This window comes from Canis aureus, chromosome 5 (genome assembly GCF_053574225.1).
Source record: "Canis aureus isolate CA01 chromosome 5, VMU_Caureus_v.1.0, whole genome shotgun sequence".
In the NCBI taxonomy this organism is placed as follows: domain Eukaryota; kingdom Metazoa; phylum Chordata; class Mammalia; order Carnivora; family Canidae; genus Canis; species Canis aureus.
Window position 1 is genome coordinate 75697299 of NC_135615.1, and position 19944 is coordinate 75717242.

General features: G+C 43.3%; 1 protein-coding gene and 1 long non-coding RNA gene across 5 annotated transcripts in view; both read right to left on the reverse strand.

Moving 5' to 3' along the window:
- Window positions 1–797: 797 nt before the first annotated feature.
- On the reverse strand, window positions 798–9998 carry LOC144314675 (uncharacterized). Of its 4 annotated transcripts, XR_013380520.1 has the most exons (6): window positions 9895–9998; window positions 9381–9509; window positions 9181–9293; window positions 7570–7630; window positions 6109–6208; window positions 798–3397 (listed from the first exon to the last, which is right to left on the reverse strand). It is a non-coding gene; the product is annotated as an uncharacterized LOC144314675 (long non-coding RNA). The 4 variants fall into 4 exon arrangements; XR_013380518.1 differs by having other exon boundaries at window positions 9181–9509; XR_013380521.1 differs by having other exon boundaries at window positions 5539–6208; window positions 9181–9509.
- A 5747-nt stretch (window positions 9999–15745) lies between these two features.
- The window catches only part of CLIC4 (chloride intracellular channel 4), a 70443-nt gene continuing 66244 nt past the window's right edge, over window positions 15746–19944 (reverse strand). The window contains exon 6 of the mRNA XM_077899087.1: window positions 15746–19269. Coding sequence (XP_077755213.1) covers window positions 19105–19269 — 165 coding nt within the window. The 3' untranslated portion in view covers window positions 15746–19104. The remainder of the gene's footprint in view (window positions 19270–19944) is intronic.

The following is a 19944-nucleotide window of genomic DNA, read 5'->3' on the forward strand; positions in this document are numbered from 1 at the left end:
GTCTGGCTCCCCATCCCTATGTAGTAAGAAAATGCCTGTCCCCAGCCTCCCGCCCCAGGCCTGCACTTCCACAGTTCATTGGGGCTGCGGGAACTTCGGTGTCTCTACCTGACAGGCTCCGGGGGGAAGAGAATGGTGAGCCAACGGTTTGTAAAACTGTGTGTGTGTGTGTGTGTGTGTGTATAAATAAATATATATTTGGAGGAAAACTTGGGAAATTTGAAAATCAGTTTATTATTAGATGACGTTAGAACATAAGAGTTAATTTTCTTAGGCATCAAATTGTGTAGGGGAAGGTCCACATTCTTAGGAGATGAGGACGATTGGATTATTTAGTGACGATGTGTCATGACATTTACAACTTCCTTTGAAATGTTTCGGGCAAAATATATTGATATAGATGCACATACGGATCTAGAGAAATATAGATACAGAGAAACACCATAGATAAGCAAACAAAGAAGGCCAAGTGTCAACAGCTATTATATGCAAATAGCAAGTTCAAAGATATATGCTGGACATCCTTTTTTTTTAAGATTTTCTTTATTTATCCATTTGAGAGAGAGAGGGAGAAAGGGCACAGGCAGAGAGAGGCAGGGGCAGAGGGAGAGGGAGAGAGAGGATCGCAAGCCGACTCCCCATTGAGCGCAGAGCCCAACGCTGAGCTTGATCCCACAACCCCGAGATCATGACCTGAGCTGAAACCTAGAGTCAGACGCTCAATCAACTGAGTCACCCAGGTGCCCCTGTTGGACCATTCTTGCATCTTTTTCTGTAATTTGACAGCTTGCATGATAAAGATTATGAAATATTTTTATTTCACTCAGAATTTTTGAAAGGAAGTGGTGAGAAAGGGGCCCCAAGGTCAGCTGAGTTCTCTGTGTCCTCCCCGCAGCGTGCAGAGGTGTCTTCTTTGCCAGGAGATATCCCCCCCTCCCCCAGGGCAGGCCCTTGCCTGCTTCAGGAGCGTCGGGAGCGTCCTCCCAGGGCAACACGTTACAGCCACTCAGAACCCAGTGCCGAGAAGCGTGGACCATCACCGCCTCTGACTCGGTCCTCCCAGAGGGGCGCAGACGCACAGCTCTCTCCCCACACCCTCTCCCCCTCAGAATAGTCCTCTTGGAGTAAGAAACTCTAGACAAGGATGTGCCTTGCTGCGTTCTGTATAGTCGAAGAGACTGGAGACGGCGTAGTTGTCCACAAGAAGAGGGCAAGTGAGAAAGCAAGTTGCAGGGCAACATGCACCATTTGTTGTTTTTAAAAGAAAACTCTAGATACGTATGATCATTGTGTATGTCTAGAGAAAGATCTGGAAGGTGGCCCACTGAACTCACAGTGGTTACTTCTGGAGAGTGAGAGTAGGTGGAGGAAGAGAAACTTTCACTTTCACGTCAAACGCATCTGCACTTTTGGAATCTGTTCACAATTCTCAAGAGCACGCTCCCGAGGGCTCCCTGCGTTTCGGCAGCAGAGCAACACTGCCTACCGCTCACCCGGCACCTGCTGCGTGTCAAGTGCTGTTCTAAGGTTCTCACGTCCGATGAACCCATTTAATCCACGCCTGATTCCCATCATCTTTCCCAACTTAGAGGTGAGGGAGGCACAGAGCAGTTAAGTAACTTGGCTGAGCTCACGCAGCCGGTGGTGGTGGAGCTGGGATTTGAACCTGAGCAATCGCTGTCCACCAGCGGGGCCGCAAGTCCGCTGTATCGCCTCAGAGGCCTCTTCATGTGCAGTTTCTAACACTCACACAGCTCCCAGAGGGCTTCATGCCCGACTCGAGGACTCCAAGAGCAGCTGAGGAGGCTGATCGAGTTGGCCCAGTACTAAGGCGGTCCGAGGCTGGTAGGAGGTCCATCCTCCTCTAAGGCGAGGGCTGTGAGGACACCGGGGAAATAAAGAGGATGTGGGACGCCTGGGTGGCTCAGTGGGTTAAGCATCTGCCACCGGCTCGGGTCATGATCTCAGGGTCCTGGGATCGAGGCCTCCTTTGGGGAGGCTCTCTGCTCAGTGGGGAGTCTGCTTCTACCTCTCCTTCCGCCTCTCCTCCCTGCTCGTTCTGTGTCTCCCTCTCTCTCTCTCTCTCAAAAAAATAATAAAATCTTTAAATAAATAATAAATGACACAAAGAGGATGTCCTCTGGGTAAGGCCCTGCGAGCATCGCAGCCCTTTCTTCACACATGCCTCTGGCGCCACACAATGTTAGTCCCGAAATTCATGGCCCTTCTGCTCCTTTGATAGATAAGGGAACTGAGGCCCAGAGACAGGAGGAGCCCCAAGTCTGGACGAGTTTGTCCAGGGCCTTGCAGGGGAAGGGGGAGAATAAAGCCCAGGCCTGTCGTCCAAGGCTTCCCAGTCTTGCTCTCTGTAGGTGGTGAGGACCGAGCCTTGAGGCCCATGGGCCTCCCCTTGGCCGCCTCCAGGACCCCATCAGAGCTGGGACCCCATGTCTCCCATGCCCCCCACCCCTGCAATCCTCCATGTCGACGGTGCCTCGACAGAGGTGTCACACGGTCCCGGGGCCACACCTTAGAATTCTGAGAATAAGAAGTGGCCCAACACCCCCGAGGAGACACACCCAGACGTTCACAGGGACAGATCTGGGGCGTGAAACTGTGGGCGATGTTTATTTCCTTCTTTGTACTTTCCCACACTTTCCAAATTTTTATTTGGTGACCATGTATCACTATTATAATTAGGCAAAGAATATTATCCTTTTTTTTCTCTCTCTCCAGGAGAAACCAAGGACATATCACTGGCCATATTTCAGCCTGAGCGTAAAATGTGTGACGCTTGCTAAATTAAGAAGAGGCCGTGGGAGAGGGAGAGGCCCAGAGAAGCAACGTTTGTTGGGTGCCTGCTACGTGAGGTGCTGGGAATGCTACGTCTGTTATCCTTGGAATCTTCACAACCATCCTGGGAGTTTGGTGTTACGATCCCCATTTTACAGGTGGATATACTGAGGCACATAAAGCGACTTGCTCTTCCCACCTCACTCTGCTTCCCTTCCTTGAGGTGGAAGAAAATGCAACTTCTAAACCAGTTTGGATCTATTAACCGGAGGGTCTATTATCCCACGCCTCTTAGAGAAGAGTCACCGGTTCTTTATGATACAGACGCCCCTCCGGGCACCACCGTATTACAGCCCAGAACAGTGACCGAGCTCCATCACTTGCCATTTTCTTGATGACGGAGGATCATTTGACGTTCTGTGTGCAACGTTTTGTAGATAAAGCTGAAGTGGACTCATTCTACCAGCACTGAAAACGGGGACCATCCTTCTGGAAGCAATGGGTGACACTGGAGCAAGAGCTGGAAGCAGCTTAAGGTCTTTTGATTCGGGAATGTCATTCCCAGGGATGTATTTCCAAGGAGGCCTTCGGCAGAGTTAGGGAGCTGTGTGCGGAGAGAGGTTTGCGTCAATATTAACTGCAACAGCAGATCATTCATAACGCGACAGTGCAACAGAAGGCATTCTTCATGGCTCGTCCATATGTGGCAGCCACCCCACCCCCTCTCATGAGGCCCCACGAGGGTCCCCGCCTCCCTGTAGTCACACGCTTCTGAAGTCCCCTCTCACACTGGGTAGGACTGACTTGGTGACCAGTGGGTTCTGGCAGGAGTGACCACCGGTGGCTTTCAAGGTGAGGTCATGAGACCTGCTGCAGCCTCCACAGCTCGGTCCCTCGGTCACTCACTCCGGGGGGACGCAATGGAGCAAGAGCTGGAAGCAGCTTAAGGGGGTGGGACGCCAGCCACCACGTCATGAGGAAACGCAAGCAGCATGACAGAGAGGCCCGTGTGGAGAGGTGCTGAGGCCTCCCGCCACCAACAGCCACACGAGCGCGCATCTTGGGAATGGAGGCCCCGGAGCCCCAGTCACGCTCTCAGATGACGTGGCCCTGCCCGACGTCTCAAGTGAAGCTCATGAAAGACTCTGAGGTAGGGGCGCCTCGGTGGCCCAGTGGTTGAGCATCTACCTTCGGCTCAGGGAGTGATCCCGGGGTCCTGGGACCCTGCGGGGAGCTTGCTTCTCCCTCTGCCTGTGTCTGTGTGTCTCCCATGAATAAATAAATAAATAAATCTAAAAAAAAGAAGAGAAAGAAAAGAAAAGAAAAGAAAAGAAAAGAAAAGAAAAGAAAAGAAAAAAGAAAAGAAAAGAAAAGAAAAAAGACAAGACAAGACTCTGAGGTAGAATCGTCCAACTGAGCTGCTTCTGAGATTTTTAACCCACAGAAACATGAGAGAGTAAGTGTTGTGCTAGGGTGTCTATGAAGCTGTGGAGATCCTGGCCGGGCCTAGGACATTGGATCTCATCATCTTCTTGGCCCTTGACTTTGCCCCCAAAGCCCCTCCATGAAATGCTTGGATCACAAAAAAAAAAAAAAAGAAAAAAAGAACTAAAATAAATAAACAAATGTTATCATTTTAAGTGACTAGGTTTAGTGGTAACTTGTTCCACAGCAGTGGATAAGCGACGCCCCATGCACTGGAACGCCACGCAGCAAGGAAAGTGAACGAGCTCCATGCGATGCCCAACAGTGTGGGTGAATGTCACAATGTTGAGCAAAAGAAGCCAGAGAGCAGAGGACATTCTTGGTGATTTTATTGATACAGAGGTCAAAAACACTCAAAATTGAGGTGCCTGGCCGGCTCAGTCTGGGGAGCACATGACTCTTGATCTCAGGCTTGTGAGTTTGAGCCCCACATCCAGTGTAGAGATTATTTAAATAAATAAATAAGCAAATAAGACCTTTATTGGGGGGGGGCAAGATTTTATTTATTTATTTGACAAAGAGAGAGAACGCAAGGAGGGGAGTGGCAGAGGGAGAGGGAGAAGCAGACCCCCCCCACCCTACACTGAGCAGGGAGCCCAATGAGGGGCTCCATTCCAGGCGCCTAGGATCATGACCTGAGCTGAGGGCAGATGCTTAACCAACTGAGCCACCCAGGCACCCTTAATAAGACTTTAAAAAAAAAAACAAAACACTGAAAATTAATTGATGCTATCAGGATAGTGGTTCCCTTTGAGAGGGGGAGGTGAGCAACTGCAGCCTGTCAGGAGGGGGCCCCTAGGGGCTGATAATGGTCTACTTCTTGATTTGGGGGCTGTTTAGTTCAGAACATGGGTGTATTTAGTTTGCAGAGTTTCATCAAGCTGTACATTTGTTACTAGTCTGTATGTACACCCCCATTTCAATACAAAATGATTAAAAATGATCATTTTACATGCACTGTATAAAATCTAAACACCTATGACCAAGTTCTGGTCTGTACTAAGGGAGAGCCTGTACAGTGGTCTCCGTCCCACGCGTGCACACGCCATGGAAGGCAGGATGGAAAGAAAGGGAAATGTTTGCGTTGGGGGCCGGGGATTCCGGGCCATCTTTACATCTTTAAGGATTCCTCATTCAAGACTGTATTGGACAGTCTTGTCAAAGGAATGAACTAAAGGGCCAAGAGGTAAACTACATTTCTGCAGGGTGTCTAATCAGAAACTACAATACAGTCCTCTAAGGAGTAAGCTTTTTACTCACCAAAAATCCGGCCACCCAGAAGGACTCCTTCCCAGAGATTTTACAAATTGCTCCAGTGTGGTTTCTCTAGCAGAATCGGTTGTTGCAACAACCTTTTACATTAAAGGCAGAGAAGTGAAGGCCTACTCCCAAGGTCCACGGTCCGGGAGGATGGGCCCCGGGTGGGGGAGAGCGAAGGTGTCACAAAGTGGTGGGCCAACAGCAGGAATTCCTCCGCTGTGAAATAAGAGGGAAACCTGTGGCCCTGGGAGATCCTTCCAGGATCAGAGCAGAAACATCACCTCAAAGCCCCAAATGGCTGCAGACTCACAAGAAAGAGGAGAGAGTTCTCACGTGTCATTGAGCTATGAACTTTGGATTCCCATAAGAGCTTTCCAGAATAGGTTCCTATTGGTCCCAGTCCCCTACATCTTCTCTCAGCATGGAAAGCATTGGTAGCTCCCCTGTCACGCTACAGCTCAGCCTCAAAAACGCTCCCTGATCCGGCCCCAAACTACGAGTCCAGTCCAGGCACCCACTGTGGCATCATCGCCTCTGGCCTCCGGGCCAAGGCCCCATTGTATCCCTCACCTGGGAACTCCCTTCCTCAACTGCTCTGTACATGGGGAAGGGCTTTCTAAGCTTCAAAGCCGTGGAAGAAACCACAGAGGAAATGTTTGACAGATCCATGCTACAAAAAAACAAAAAATTCCGGTGTGATTAAAAAATACAAGCAAAATTAAAAGACAAACAACTGGAAAGAATGTTTGCAGAAAATACCACAGACAGATGGTTAGAACCCTTAATTTATGAAGAACCCACATAAATCAATAAACACACACACACACACATTCACACACACAAAGATGCTCATGGATAAAGAGGCAATGGACTTAATAAAAAGCAAATAGAAGTGGCCAGAGAACACTTGGAGGAGGGAAGAAAAGGATGCTCCGTCTGTCTAAAGGCCAAAAGAAGGTGAACAGCAATAATAAGATGCCATTAAGTCAGCAAAGACACTGCTCCCTGCTAGCTGGAGCATGGGGAGATGGCATCCGCCTGGGTGCTAGGGGGAGGGGGGTAAACCGGTGAGAGGTTTCTGGCAAACCACTTGGTATTTATCAAAAGCCTGAAAAATGTGCCTCCTGTCTGTCCCTGTGTATTTTTTTTTTTGAACCATTTCCTTAGAAACTCTCCAGCAAATAACTTGGTGATACATGCCAATTCTCTTAAGAGGTTCATACTTCTGCTTCACACTTCTGATTATTTTCTCCGAACATGAAAGTTGAAATTCGGTCAAAGACGTACACGCAGAGATACCCACTGCGATGTAAATGTGGGATAACAGAAAGCTGGAAACAACCTAAACACCCAACAGAGAGCCGGGGAATCAGTGAGTCCATTATGATGCGTCCATGTGATGAAAAGCGTTGGGCAAATAGCCTTCTAATAATCGAGAGTTCCAGATGATGCGGGAAATGCTTAAGATAGGATAGATTTGGGATCCCTGGGTGGCGCAGCGGTTTGGCGCCTGCCTTTGGCCCAGGGCGCGATCCTGGAGACCGGGGATCGAATCCCACGTCGGGCTCCCGATGCATGGAGCCTGCTTCTCCCTCTGCCTGTGTTTCTGCCTCTCTCTCTCTCTCTCTCTGTGACTATCATAAATAAATAAAATTAAAAAAAAAAAGATAGGATAGATTTGTAATGGAAACTAAGTTGTAAAATTCTTAAAGGAAAAAAAAAAATCCTAGCCGATAGGTGGGAAAACACATCATGAACGGATTGCCTCTGGTGGTGAATTTGGGGGAAATTTGTGTATATGCTTCTTTTACTTTTTTCTGTACTTTCCAAAATTTCTACAGTGGGCAGAACTACTTTGACAATCACTTAAACAGTTAAAAACCTTTTATGAAATTATTCTCCTTGATATCCTATTGATTTTCCCAGTGAAAAGCAATTTTCCCTTTCAAGTCATCTCAAGGTAGGCTCCATAAATATGCATGAGTGAAGGAATGAACAGCGCTTTTAAGTCTCTTGCGAATCATTTCTCACCTGCTTTTATTGCCTGGTTATTTGTGTTTATGTCTTTGCTCCCTTGTGATCCTGGAAGCTCCTGGAAGGCAAAAATCACGTGTCTCCATTTATTCATAATCAGTCGGTGCCTTGTACCCAGGAGGCACTCATGGTATTTTTTTTAATGAATGGAGCATCTGATATAGTTAAGTGTGTTTTAACAGGAGAAAAAGATTCTGGATCCCAAGGATCATTTGTTAAACCCATGTCTTGTGAAGTCAGAGAACTCCTGGGAGCCAAGCAGAGGGGATCAAGATGCGATTCCACCCTACCCAGTGGCCGTGGCATTGTCTAGTCCCAAGAACACTGTCCTAGGGGCCCCCATACTGCAACTAATTAAGGGGCCGTGGGCAAGTCACTCATCCTGAGTTCACTCACGGATGAGCCGAGGGTGCTGGAGGATTTCCAGCTTGCTGTCGCCGTGCGTTCTGAGAAGCGTCTGAGAATGCAAGTTGGCTCAGAATGCCAAGTTGAAAGGTATCTTTAGAGCCTTGCAGAATTTTTCTTTCAAAAAACAAAAAAGGCTCTCTTGATAATCACATCAATACTAAGCACCAGTGAGTTGGGCTCCACTTTATGTGCACTTTTGTCTTTAGGTCCAGTTTAAAAAATGATTAAAGGGCAGCCCTGGTGGTGCCAGTGGTTTAGCGCCGCCTGCAGCCTGGAGTGTGATCCTGGAGTCCCGGGATCGAGTCCCGCCTCGGGCTCCAGGCATGGAGCCTGCTTCTCCCTCTGCCTGTGTCTCTGCCTCTCTCCCTCTCTGTGTGTGTCTCTATGAATAAATAAACAAAATCTTAAAAAAAAATAAAAATGATTAAAATAGGCAACTGCTAAGGACCACAGGGGTCTTGGAGCACGTGTAGAGATGAAGGTTTTCTGTGCAGTGAACTATTTAAGAGAAGGACATGACACCGTTGACATAACGTGCCTCCAGTGAAGGAAAGGGAGAGACAAGTACCCAGGCTTTTCTTTCCCTGCCCCTCCCCTGATGGATGGGGAGTGGCCCATTTCTCCCCAGCAGGACGGTTTTGCTGGCTTACAGTGACCTCTGCAGACAGGGAGCTGCGCATCTATCTCTGAGGCCCCTGTCTGGCTCCCAGGGCCCCAGAGTCTCACCAGACAGGACCCTCCCCTTTCAGAGGAAACATAAGTGCCAGCGCACTTGGTACTTAGTGTCCCAACGGGCTGAGTTCTGCTCCCCGGGCGCCCACTGACGGGCTCAGGCTGGGGCTGAGCAAGGTACAGCCCTGACCCTGGGGGCCGCTGGAAAAGTCTACTTGGGGAGCTCTGGGCAGCCACACGGCTGGGCCCAGAAATCAGCCTTGCTGAGTCCCCGCTGGGGCCTCTCCCCGCTCAGGGGAGGTGACAGCTCTGACTCAGGCCCAGCGACCACGACATAGACATAGCAGGACGCGTCTCTATCACATTCCTGGGCAAGTGGCCTTGGGCAAATGATTGAACCTAGTTTTTCTATGCTTGCACTTCCTTATCTTAAAAAGGGGACGGGGGTAAAAATCATCCCTGCTTCAATTACTGACGAGATTAAGAGATTTAAGGGACGCCTGGGTGGCTCGGTGGAGGAGTTTCTACCTTGGGCGCAGGGCGTGATCTGGGGTCCTGGGATCGAGTCCCACGTCGGGCTCCCTGCATGGAGCCTGCTTCTCCCTCTGCCTGTGTCTCTGCCTCTGCCTCTTTTTCTGTGTCTCTCATGAATAAGTAAATAAAAATCTTTTTTAAAAATTAAAAGATTTGAAACATTTTTTACACATTCATATATTCTTTAGATTTACCTGTACATCATACATAAGCTGAACACAGTTAAGTGGCACAAGTTGGTCGCCGAAAATTATTTACCCGTATTTGACCGAGGAAGTCAGAGAAAGGGATCACTTGAAAAACTGGAGGTGTGGCCGTTCTCACTGCGGGAGAAGGGACCGAGAGACGCCGCCGGGGCTGTGGGTCCTTCTCCCGAGGGACCCCGCCCCCCCGGCCCCCCTCCCCCGAGCCGCTCCTCCTCCCCCCACCGGGTGTGTCTCGGCGCCGCGGCGGCTCCGGCGCTCTCGGGGCGGACCCCCTCCCCCCTCCTCCCTCCCGCCTCCCCCCTCCTCCCTCCCGCCTCCCCCCTCCCCCGCCGCCCCCCGCGGGGCTCGGGGAGCGGGGTCCCAGCACCGGGGACGCACCGCGGCGGCTGCGCCCGCCCTCCCCGCACCCGCACCCGCACCCGCACCCGCACCTGCGCCGTCGCGGTCCCCCCGGGGGCGCGCGGAGGGGCTGGGGCGCGCGGAGCCCAAGGGGGGCCTTCACCTCGGGGCGCAGCGTGTCCCCCTCCCCGGCTGGAGCGGCCGTTCGGCCCCGGAAGGAGGGGAGGAGGCCGGAGGTGCCCCCGCCGCGCGCCGCGGCCCCGGCCCGTCTGATAAAGAGGAAGGAAGCGCGCGGCGAGCGGAGCTGACGGCCTCCCGCGGGCCGGGCTGGGGCCGCCACCGCCACCGCCGCTCGCCTCCGCGGAGCCCCCGGGGGGAGCCTGCGCCCCCTGCTGCCCGGGTCAGAGCGGCGCCCCCAGCAAGGGCGAGGTCCCGGCTTCCTGCGGCGCCAGGCGCTGCGCCCTCCCGGGGGGCCGGGGCGCTGCCTTCTGCTGCTCGCCAGACCCGCCCCGCTCGCTCCCGCGGAGCTGTGCCGACCTGGCAACCCAGGGACGACGTGGCCGGCAGGGGCCGGGCGGCCAAGTGCGAGGTCCGCCCCAGCAGAAGCGGAGAACACTCGTGCAGGCTGCACAGCACAACCCGCACAGTGCTCCACCCCGCGGGCTCTAACTTACTCGGGCGCCGTCACTTACTAGCTGTGACCCGGAGCAACTTTCTTAACCTCCGTGTACATCAACTTCATCTGTAAAATGGGAATCATAGTCTCCATCTCATAGGATTGTTAGGGCTTAGCAGAGTTCCTGGCACGTTATAAGCCCATATGTTTTGTTTTGTTTTGTTTTGTTTTTTAATTTGTGTAGGTCCTAGTCTTATGTTGCCCTTCCTATATAATTGGTTCCTCATTCTGGGAACTCTCTTGCTGTCTTTCAGTCATTGATTTCGAATTTAATTCTACTGTGGTCAGAGAACATACTTTGTGTTATTTCATTTCTTTGAAATTTATTGAGACTTGCCTTATGGGCCAGCATATGGTCTACTTTGCTGAAAGTTCCATGTGTACTTGGAAAGAATGTGCATTCTGCAATCGTTGGATATAGTGTTCCAATGTCAATCAGGTCAAGTTGGTGAATTGAGTTATTCAAATTCCTTAGTGTGTGTGTGGAACAGGTGCTTTTTTTTTTTTCTTCTGTTGTTCTATCAGTTACTGTGTTAAAAATCTCTAATTATGATGGCTATTCTATTTCTCTTTCTGGCTTAATTTTTGCTGTATGTATTCAAGACTGTGTTATTAGGTGCATATAAATTTAGAACTTTTATATCTTCCTAGTAAATAAGCTTCTCATTACAAAAGGACACTACAAATGTCCTGTATTATAAAATGTCCTCTTCAGCTCTAGTAATTCTTGCCTCAAAGCCTGCTGTGTACGATAAATGTTTACATCTCCTTTCCTTTGATTTACCATGTCAACAGATTGTTCCATCTTTTAATTTCAGCCTTTCTGTTGGTTTCTCTCAGTTGGTTTCTTATATATGTCATATATTGGGTTTTGATTTTTTTCATCATTCAACACTTTCTGACTTTTCATCAGGTTTTTTAGTCCACTTACATTTAATATAAGTACTAGTGTGTATGGTTTATAGCTATCCTTTTGCTTTTTTTTCAATTTGTTCTATCCTTTGTACCTTTAGCCCTCTTGTCATTTGTTTGGGATTCATTGCATTTTTAATTCCTTTCCCCTTGAATCTTAAATTTTCAAGTTATTTGTTCTTGTAATTATTTTAATAGTTACTCTGGACATTATTTTATTGTAGTTTTTTAAATAGTACTTTTACCACTTGCCAAATAAAGATCCTGCATGTACTCCACTTACTTTTTCTACTACATTTCCACCAGCGTTATATATTCATCATACATAACCACTGTTATATATTCCACATATTATATTTTACCTCTATAAGCCAGTTATTTATTCCACAAAATGTACTTCCACAGAATATAAATATGTAAATGTTTACTTCCACAGAAATAAAATATATAATGCTGTCTTCAAGACATTATTGTTTAAATAGTCAATATGCTTTAACATTTGCCTACAAATTTTACCTTTGCCATTGCTTTTTATTCTCCCTTCTGGTTCCCTACTTCATTCTGGGGGTCATTTTTCTTTGGGCTGAAGTACTTCCTTCAGTATCTTTGGTAGCACTGATTTAGTAGTGCTAAATTCTCTCCGCTTTTGTCTGTGTGAAAATGCCCTTTTTGACTTAGCATGTGAGAATACTTTTCATCAAATATGGATTTCTCAGTTGGTAGGGTGTTTTCTTTTCTTTTTAGCAGTTTAAAGATTCTCCTGTCTGCTGGCTTCCGTCTCTGCTGAAAAGTCAGCCACTAGTATTGTTACCCTTTCAAAGGCTATGTGTCATTCTTCTCTGGCTGTCTTTAGGATTTTCACCGTCTTTCGTTTTCAGCAGTTTGATTATGACATTCTTAGATGTGGTCTCTTTGTTTTTATTCCATATGGAGTTTGCTGAGGCTTATAAATCTGTCTTCTCAGCCATTATTTCACCAAATACTGCTTCTGCCCCATTACATTTCTGTCTGCGACTTTAGTTACACACCTTTAGATTACGTTGCCTCCTGTGTTTTCTTGTAGATTTGTTTTTGCATTTTTCGTACTGCCTTTGCTTGGATTTTTCTGTTAATCTACCTTTGAGCACTAATCCTGTCTTCTGCAGTCTATCCTGCTCTTAAACCCATGAAATGGATTACAGATTTGTGCTTTTTGGCTTAAAAAAAAAAAGAAAAAAAGCTTTATTAACGCTTAATTTATCAACTGCAGAATTCACCCATTCTAGGGAAACACAAGTAAATGGTTTATAGAAAATTATTTTCTTTTTCCTTTTTTCCTTTTAAGAATGTATTTTGGAATTTATAGAAGAATATATATTTGGGGGAAAAAAAGAATAAATATTTGGAAAGGGGTGCCTGGGTGGCTCAGTTGGTTAAATGTCTAATTCCGGCTCAGGTCATGATGGGCTCCATGCTCAGTGGGGAGTCTGCTTCTTCCTCTCTCCCTCTCATGCTATCAAATCTTTTTTTCTTTTCTTTTTTTTTAAGGAATATATTTTGGATGACACTTAAATTGAACTTTGGGAGCACCTGGCGGCACCTTGGTTAAGCATCGGCCTTTGCCTCAGGTTATGATCTTGGAGTCCTGAAATTGGGCCCTGCATTGGGCTCCCTCCTTAGTGGGAGTCTGCTTCTCCCTCTTCCTCTGACCCTCCAACATTTTTGTATTCTGTCTCAAATAAATTTTAAATATATATATATATATATATATATATATATATATATATAATGATTTAAAAAAATTAATTGAACTTTAATTCAAACACAAAGGAAATTTGAATCACTAGCTTTGCCAATTAACCTGTCAATACACTATCCAAAACTTTAGCATGGCAGAGCTGCCTCCATGCAACTTTAAAAAATTGAGAGAACTTTTATATATTAAAATTTATCCTTTTAAAGTACACAATTTAGTGGGGTTTTTGTATTTTAGTATACACAAAGTTGAACAACCATCACCGTTATTTAGTTCTGGGATATTTTTATCACCCCAAGCAGGAACCTCATCTCACCAGCGGTCATCCTTCATTCTTTCCTCCCCCACCTCCTGAAAAATCACTTATTTATTTATCAATCTCTGTAGGATTTCCCTATTTGGGACATTTCATATAAAGGGAATCATACATGACATTTTGTGATTGGCTTCTTTCACTGAGCAGGCCTTCGAGGTTCACTTTTACCTTGCGTCTGTTCTTTATGGCTGAACAGCATTTCATTATATGAATAGAGTTGTTCTGGGTGGGGGGGGTTGTTTGTTTTTACCCATTCATCTGTTGACATCTGGGTTGCTTTCATTTTTTGGCTACTATAACAAGGCCATGAGGATCCATGTACAAGATGTGTAGAAGAAGTATTCCTCCTAAACATAGGAGTAGAATTGCTGGGTCACATGGCTGCTCTATGTTCAACTTTTTGAAGAACAGCCAGACTGCTTTCCAAAGTTGCTGCATTTTGTATTCTCACTAGCAATTTTTGAGAGTTCTAATTTCTCCACATCATTGCCCACATTTAATAATCATGTCTTGATTATAGCCATACTAGAGGCTATTTTTTGTGGTTATAACTTACATTTCCCTAATGACTAATAATGTTAAGCTTCTTTTATGTGTTTATTGGCCATCTGTGTATCTTCTCTGAAGAGATATCTACTCAAATCCTTGCTCGTTTATTACTCAGTTCTAAGAAGTCTTTATTCTGGACACTAGACTGTTACCTCTAATCCATGTTTAGAACAGATCCATCATCCCCAAAAGATCCCTTATGCTTGTTTGTAGTTCCCACGCTCACCTCAAGTGCCAGGCAATCATGCTGCTCTCTGTGTATTTTGGGTAAACTCCTCCTGCCAATGAAATCTAGTCTTCTAAAAATGGTGAGATTATGGGAGAGTTCATCCTGCTTTTTGAAAGCCCTGGGATCAGCTTCTAGCATGTCATGTACAGCTCTGGAATTCAGCAAACGTCCTGTGAGAAAACCATCATGTACTTGGGGTTCTCGGGTTTCCAGTGAGCTTGTAACTAAGAGCCTTGTGATTTTCTTTTCCTCAGCAGAGCTCTTTCTGCATGGCCCAAACCAATCCTCAGTTTCAGGCCCAGAATCCAAAAATGCCCTCAGGGAAGAAAATGGCCAAACCATCAGTTCATCTCAGAAAGGCTTCCTTCTTTGAAATTCCAATTTGTTTAGTCCTTATTGCTTTTTGTTCTCATTTTAAAATGTTATTTTGAAAAAAAAAATAAATAAAATGTTATTTTGTTTTTTGTTAATTGCAGTATGAATGTTGTGTTGGTGTGACCTACTATATCCTACCTATCAATTACTGTAAGCTTTTAAGTCTTTGTATCTTGTCAGGCAAGCTTCCTAGGTTTCCCACCCCTCTCCAGATATTTATGGGCTATGGAGGGGCATAATTCTTCCATTATGAATTTTATTTTTTTTTCCATTATGAATTTTAAAAATCCCATTTGTCTAGTTCACACACACACACTCGAGTTTTTGTTGGAAAACCTATTGAATTTATAAATTGAGATAGAACTGAAACTCTTAAAAAAAAAAAAAGAACTGAAACTCTTAAGACTCTTAGGCTCCCTATTCATGAACATGGTATACCTATCAATTGAGCAAATTTCTATTAGGTCCTTTGATAATATTTTGCACTTCATAAAGGAATTGCATTTTTATTAGATTTGATCTAGGATTAATAAATTTATAATTAAAAGATTAGTTGATCTTTTAAAGCATTTCATTTTTTAGATTAGGTAATATATGTAACAAACTTCTCAAAGCTCAGAAAAGTATACAATTTCCCATTTTCTTCAGTCATCCAGGTTTTGTCCAGAAATGTCATCCAATGTTACTAGTTTATTAATTTTAATATGGTTAATATTAGTATATGGTAATTATATTTTTTTCAATATTATATCTATTAATCTGGCTGAATTTTTTTATAATAGTTTTTTTTATTTTTTTTTTTTCCTTTATGTGTATGCATCATCTACAAAGAGCAGCCATTTGGTCACTCTTTTCCATTCCCTATTCTTTCTACAGATTTTCCTGCATTGGCTAGGATGCTTCTAGTATAAAATAGCTGTAAAAAATAGCTAAATAATAGCTGTAATAGAAGCCAATCCTGTCTTATTCCTGGCTTTAATGGGGGGGGGGGGCTTCTGTTTCATATTTATATATGAAGTTTGCTGTAGGTTCTTGGCAGATAGCTTTATTGGGTTAAAAAATTTTTTGCCTCTGGCACTACTTTGCTAAGAATGAGAATCATGAAAGTTTTTATTAAATTATTTTATGCACTTACTGAGATAATCATATCATTTTTCCCCTTTAATCTATTAAATGTGTTGAATCACCCACTCATGGAAAAAAGTAGTCTCAAGTAAAACACTTTTACCCAGGCTGTTATTTATTTTCATGAGAGGGGAAAAAAGAACCTTTTATGATAGTGAAAATATACTTTATTTTTTTAATACAATAGCTGCCAGCAATATACTGGTTCTAGAGAGAGAAAAGAAAATACAAGCATTCTATAATAAGCTTTCATTTGTCTTTTCAAGTAATTCTAAAGAAAATATTCCAATTCTGTTCAACATTAGGACTTAGGGAGTTGAAATTTTTTCCATGATAAAAATATAATTTTGATAGCCCCAATCTTGATCATTTATAAAGGATGGAATTTTAAAAGCCCGTATATTTTGTATATCAATAATGAATGCTTCCCTCTCTGAATCAAATACTGATTATAACCAGTGTAAGAAAATGGTTAATCAAAAAACTTGATGAAATGTGTATCAAAATGTTCATGAAAAAATACATTGCTATTTCTTCTCATTTTTTACCTTGTAGATATTTTCTAAATGGATATTTTAAATGTACAGAAATAAAAGCTATCTACATAATTCTGGAGAGATTCAAAACTCAACAGATGTTAAAGATGTCTAAATTCTAAAGTTGATCAACTTAGTGTAAGAATAAAAGGTCAGAAATCTCTTAATTGTACACAAATTGCTCAAGAGTTTAAAGATAAATTGTGTAAGCCAAGTTATCAAGAAATCAAATCTTACACGATTTTCACCACAAAAGTCAATGATCCTAATAAAAGACAGCAAAAGGGTATAGAAAATCTGCATCTAAATTTTTTTTAAAGGAAGTTATATCAACTGAAATAGTAAAGAGCTTTCCAACTGTTCAACACAAAAATTTCTCAGAATTCCTTGGAAATTAGTGAGTTTCCATTCAGACTCTAATCTTGTTGAAGTGGAACAGAAGGGTTAAGTAAAGGGGGAAATGATTTAGTAGTTGTAGAATATCAGATGATCTGCGTTATATCAGTTCATACACTACATGAATTCCCACGAAAACTTTCATGCCCTAAAATCTCCCAAGATTTTAAGCTATGATCTTTCCACAAGTATAAGATGGGAGAAAAAATCATGTTCTGGGATCCTTCTTTTTACTACCTTTTGTCCATTTGCCAATCTCAATTTCACTTAACTAACTTCCCTGATAAAGTAGTTGTCTTTCTACATCAAAATCATAATAGACAGACCTCTCTTCCTTGGACATCCAGAGAGATAGCCAAGTACAGTCATGAGATAAATTTTTAAAAAGACAAAAGAATAAATATCCAAAGTGAAAATACTTCACAATTGAATTTCAGAATGTGGTTTCCATCCCTCTATTTTGAGGAATGTATCTCTGTCCTCATTAGCCCCTCTATTGTGCACCACTTAGTCCACTACTCACTTGAAAGAATAGATCTCCTTTCTCTTGAATCTTGTTCATACTTTGAGTCATGAGGAGAGGTTCAGTATCACCTGAATGCCAAGTTACTACTACTCTGAAAGGAGGTGAGAAGTGGTGATGGCTGCCTATATCCAGGCACACACATGACATTTTCACCCACTGAAATTCTACAGCTACTGCTATAGAATTTCTCAGTGATAATCTAAGTGCTTTTCTTGGAACCAGATTAAATCATTATCCAATATTTAATTACAAAAAGGGAAGTGCCCGAACTTTTGATCAGCAATAAAGAGTTCTAAGAAAGGCAAGGCAAAGAAGCCTCCCTGAGCCAAATGGATACAATGTGGAGCTTATCTTTCTATACCAAGCTAATTACTGATTAAAAAATGTAGTATATGCTTATAAAAATTAGGCCGCTTCCATAATGCCAGTGATGAATAAATGTTAACACACCAAAGGGGGGAAAAACATTGCCATTTTACAGCAATAATATACTTAAATTTCCAAAAACAGCATATGAGAAATAGCACTCCTTAAACAAGTTACATATAAAAAATTACCAAAAATGCATTACAGTCACAACCAGTCTTTGGAGCAGGACTTAGAAAGCACATTTTTTAAAAAAAAATGAATAAATACATAGCAAACTTTGTTTTATTTTTACCAAGTTCATCCTCCCTTGTTAGAGCACAAATCATTCCTGGTTTAGGGCTTCAATTAAAAAAAAAAATACAGAGTGCTGTTCCTCAATGTGGCTTTAGAAAAATTTAAGCAAAGGAAGTACAATGATGGAGATTAGGCAAAACTGCAGTAAATACTTACTCACCATAAGAACTATAATTTAGTCCAAAAGGAGTGAATCATCCTCTACCCAAAGTTTAACAGTCAACAGGGGTAGAATGGGAAAGCTGTAATGTGTTTTATCTTTTTAATATAGAATGGATAATGCCTTCTTTACATTATCCGTAATTTATTAAATAGGCTTCAGAAACAAAATTCTGCTTGACATTTTGACAAACCCACTCTACATTCCTTAGGTTAATTTTTGTGTTAATTTTTACATTACTAGTCATTGTACTGCTATAGCTAAATCAACAAAATGTCAGTTCATGTAGTGTTACTCAAAAGATCTACAGACAGCAGGGTCTATGCTGACCTAAAAAGCTTTTTAAAATAAAAGAGGAAAGCAATTAAAGTTTCAAATGAATGGCACTGAGCAAAATACATACAAAAAAAACCAACATATTTAGAGAGTAGCAGGTGCCCACTGGTTTTTCTCATATAGATAAAATACTTGAGGAAGATCTGGAGAATATCATCCCTTTCTCTAAACTTGTAGCTTCTACATAGTGTCAGATGTTATAACTGGTATGAAGGATAAATGCTTTTAGGCAAAAGTAAAAATCCATGTACAAAGTAAAACAGCAAAATCTGTAGTGACTTTCTGTAGAAGGCTCTCTTCATTGGTGGTAACATACCCAGGACAGACTGAATAGAAACACAGTATTCTGATACAGTAGCAATCCTTTCATATACTCTTAGTAAATATTATATAATTCCCAAAATACATAAATATTCCTTGTACCATGCATTGTGCACTAGTTTGGGGCTGACTGGTCGTGGGTACTATTTTAACAATTAAACACTGCACCCCAGAAGTTCTGCCTGCCATCTGTACACAGTGAACAGACATGATGGTGAGGGCTCCGGAGGGATGCCAATCTGCCTCTCAAGTGAAGAGTGCGGCGGAGTGTCTCCGAATCAGAGGAGAGGAGGGTACGGGGCAGGGGAGGGAGGCAGGGTAAAGAATTTTAACATAATACTGCTTAGGAGTGTATATTTAAAGATAGCTACTATACCTTGTCTATCCTTTACCCTAATCTTGAATAACTGCACGTTCATGCAAAATAAAATTTCTACTTTATAGGAACAGGAGCAGTCTGTTAGGAAAAGCATATTTTTAGGGGAAGATGCAAAGACATCTCTCTCATAAGTGATATTTTACTTGGTAAGTCTTTTGGCTACATCACTATACGCTATTTCAACCTCCTTATCACTGGGACAGGTATTGGTAAACTCATCCCTACTATAAGCATTAGTTAAGTATCTCCAGATGCCAGTCATTCCTTTTGGAATATCAAAGTTGCGGTATTTTTTGGCCACCACCTGAAATACAAAGAGATCAAAAGTTAACATTTATTTTCCGTGACTTGTAAACCAGACTTATCTCTGATTTTAGGGCATACTAATTCTGTGAATCTCTGAGAACGGCTTCTATTTGAAAGGAAGTTACCTTCATTCTAACTAGAGTTTTAAATAATGACAAGGACTACAAAGTACATCAGAACCTCAGTAATGTGACAGGGATTGCAAAAGCCTGCCCTGGTGACCCAGAGAGACAGCCATGTGTCATCCCCAGGTAAATACTTTAAAGCACACACACGGTTTTAGATCTCTGTTTTCCTTGGTCTTGAGCTTTACCTCACAACTAGTGTTTACTAGTATTCTATTTAGCACAGTGTCTTACACAATAAATGCTCAGTAAATATTTTCTTTGCCTTGTATAGAAATAACCAGGTGATCACAGAACAGAATTTGACAATGTAAGTGAGCGCAGCAAACTCCAATTCAAAGTTACTGCTACACTTTTGAATTTTTAGACAGCCACAGGAAAAAAATTCTTTCCCATATGCCTCAATTTTAAGACATACTTTTCCATTTAATTAATAACTCTAGGGAATTCCAACTGTTGCCTAAATAGCATTAAGTTATACCATTCAGGGTTGCTAGCCATGTATCAGGAGATCAAAAAAAAATTTATACACAAAGAAAAGTGCTATC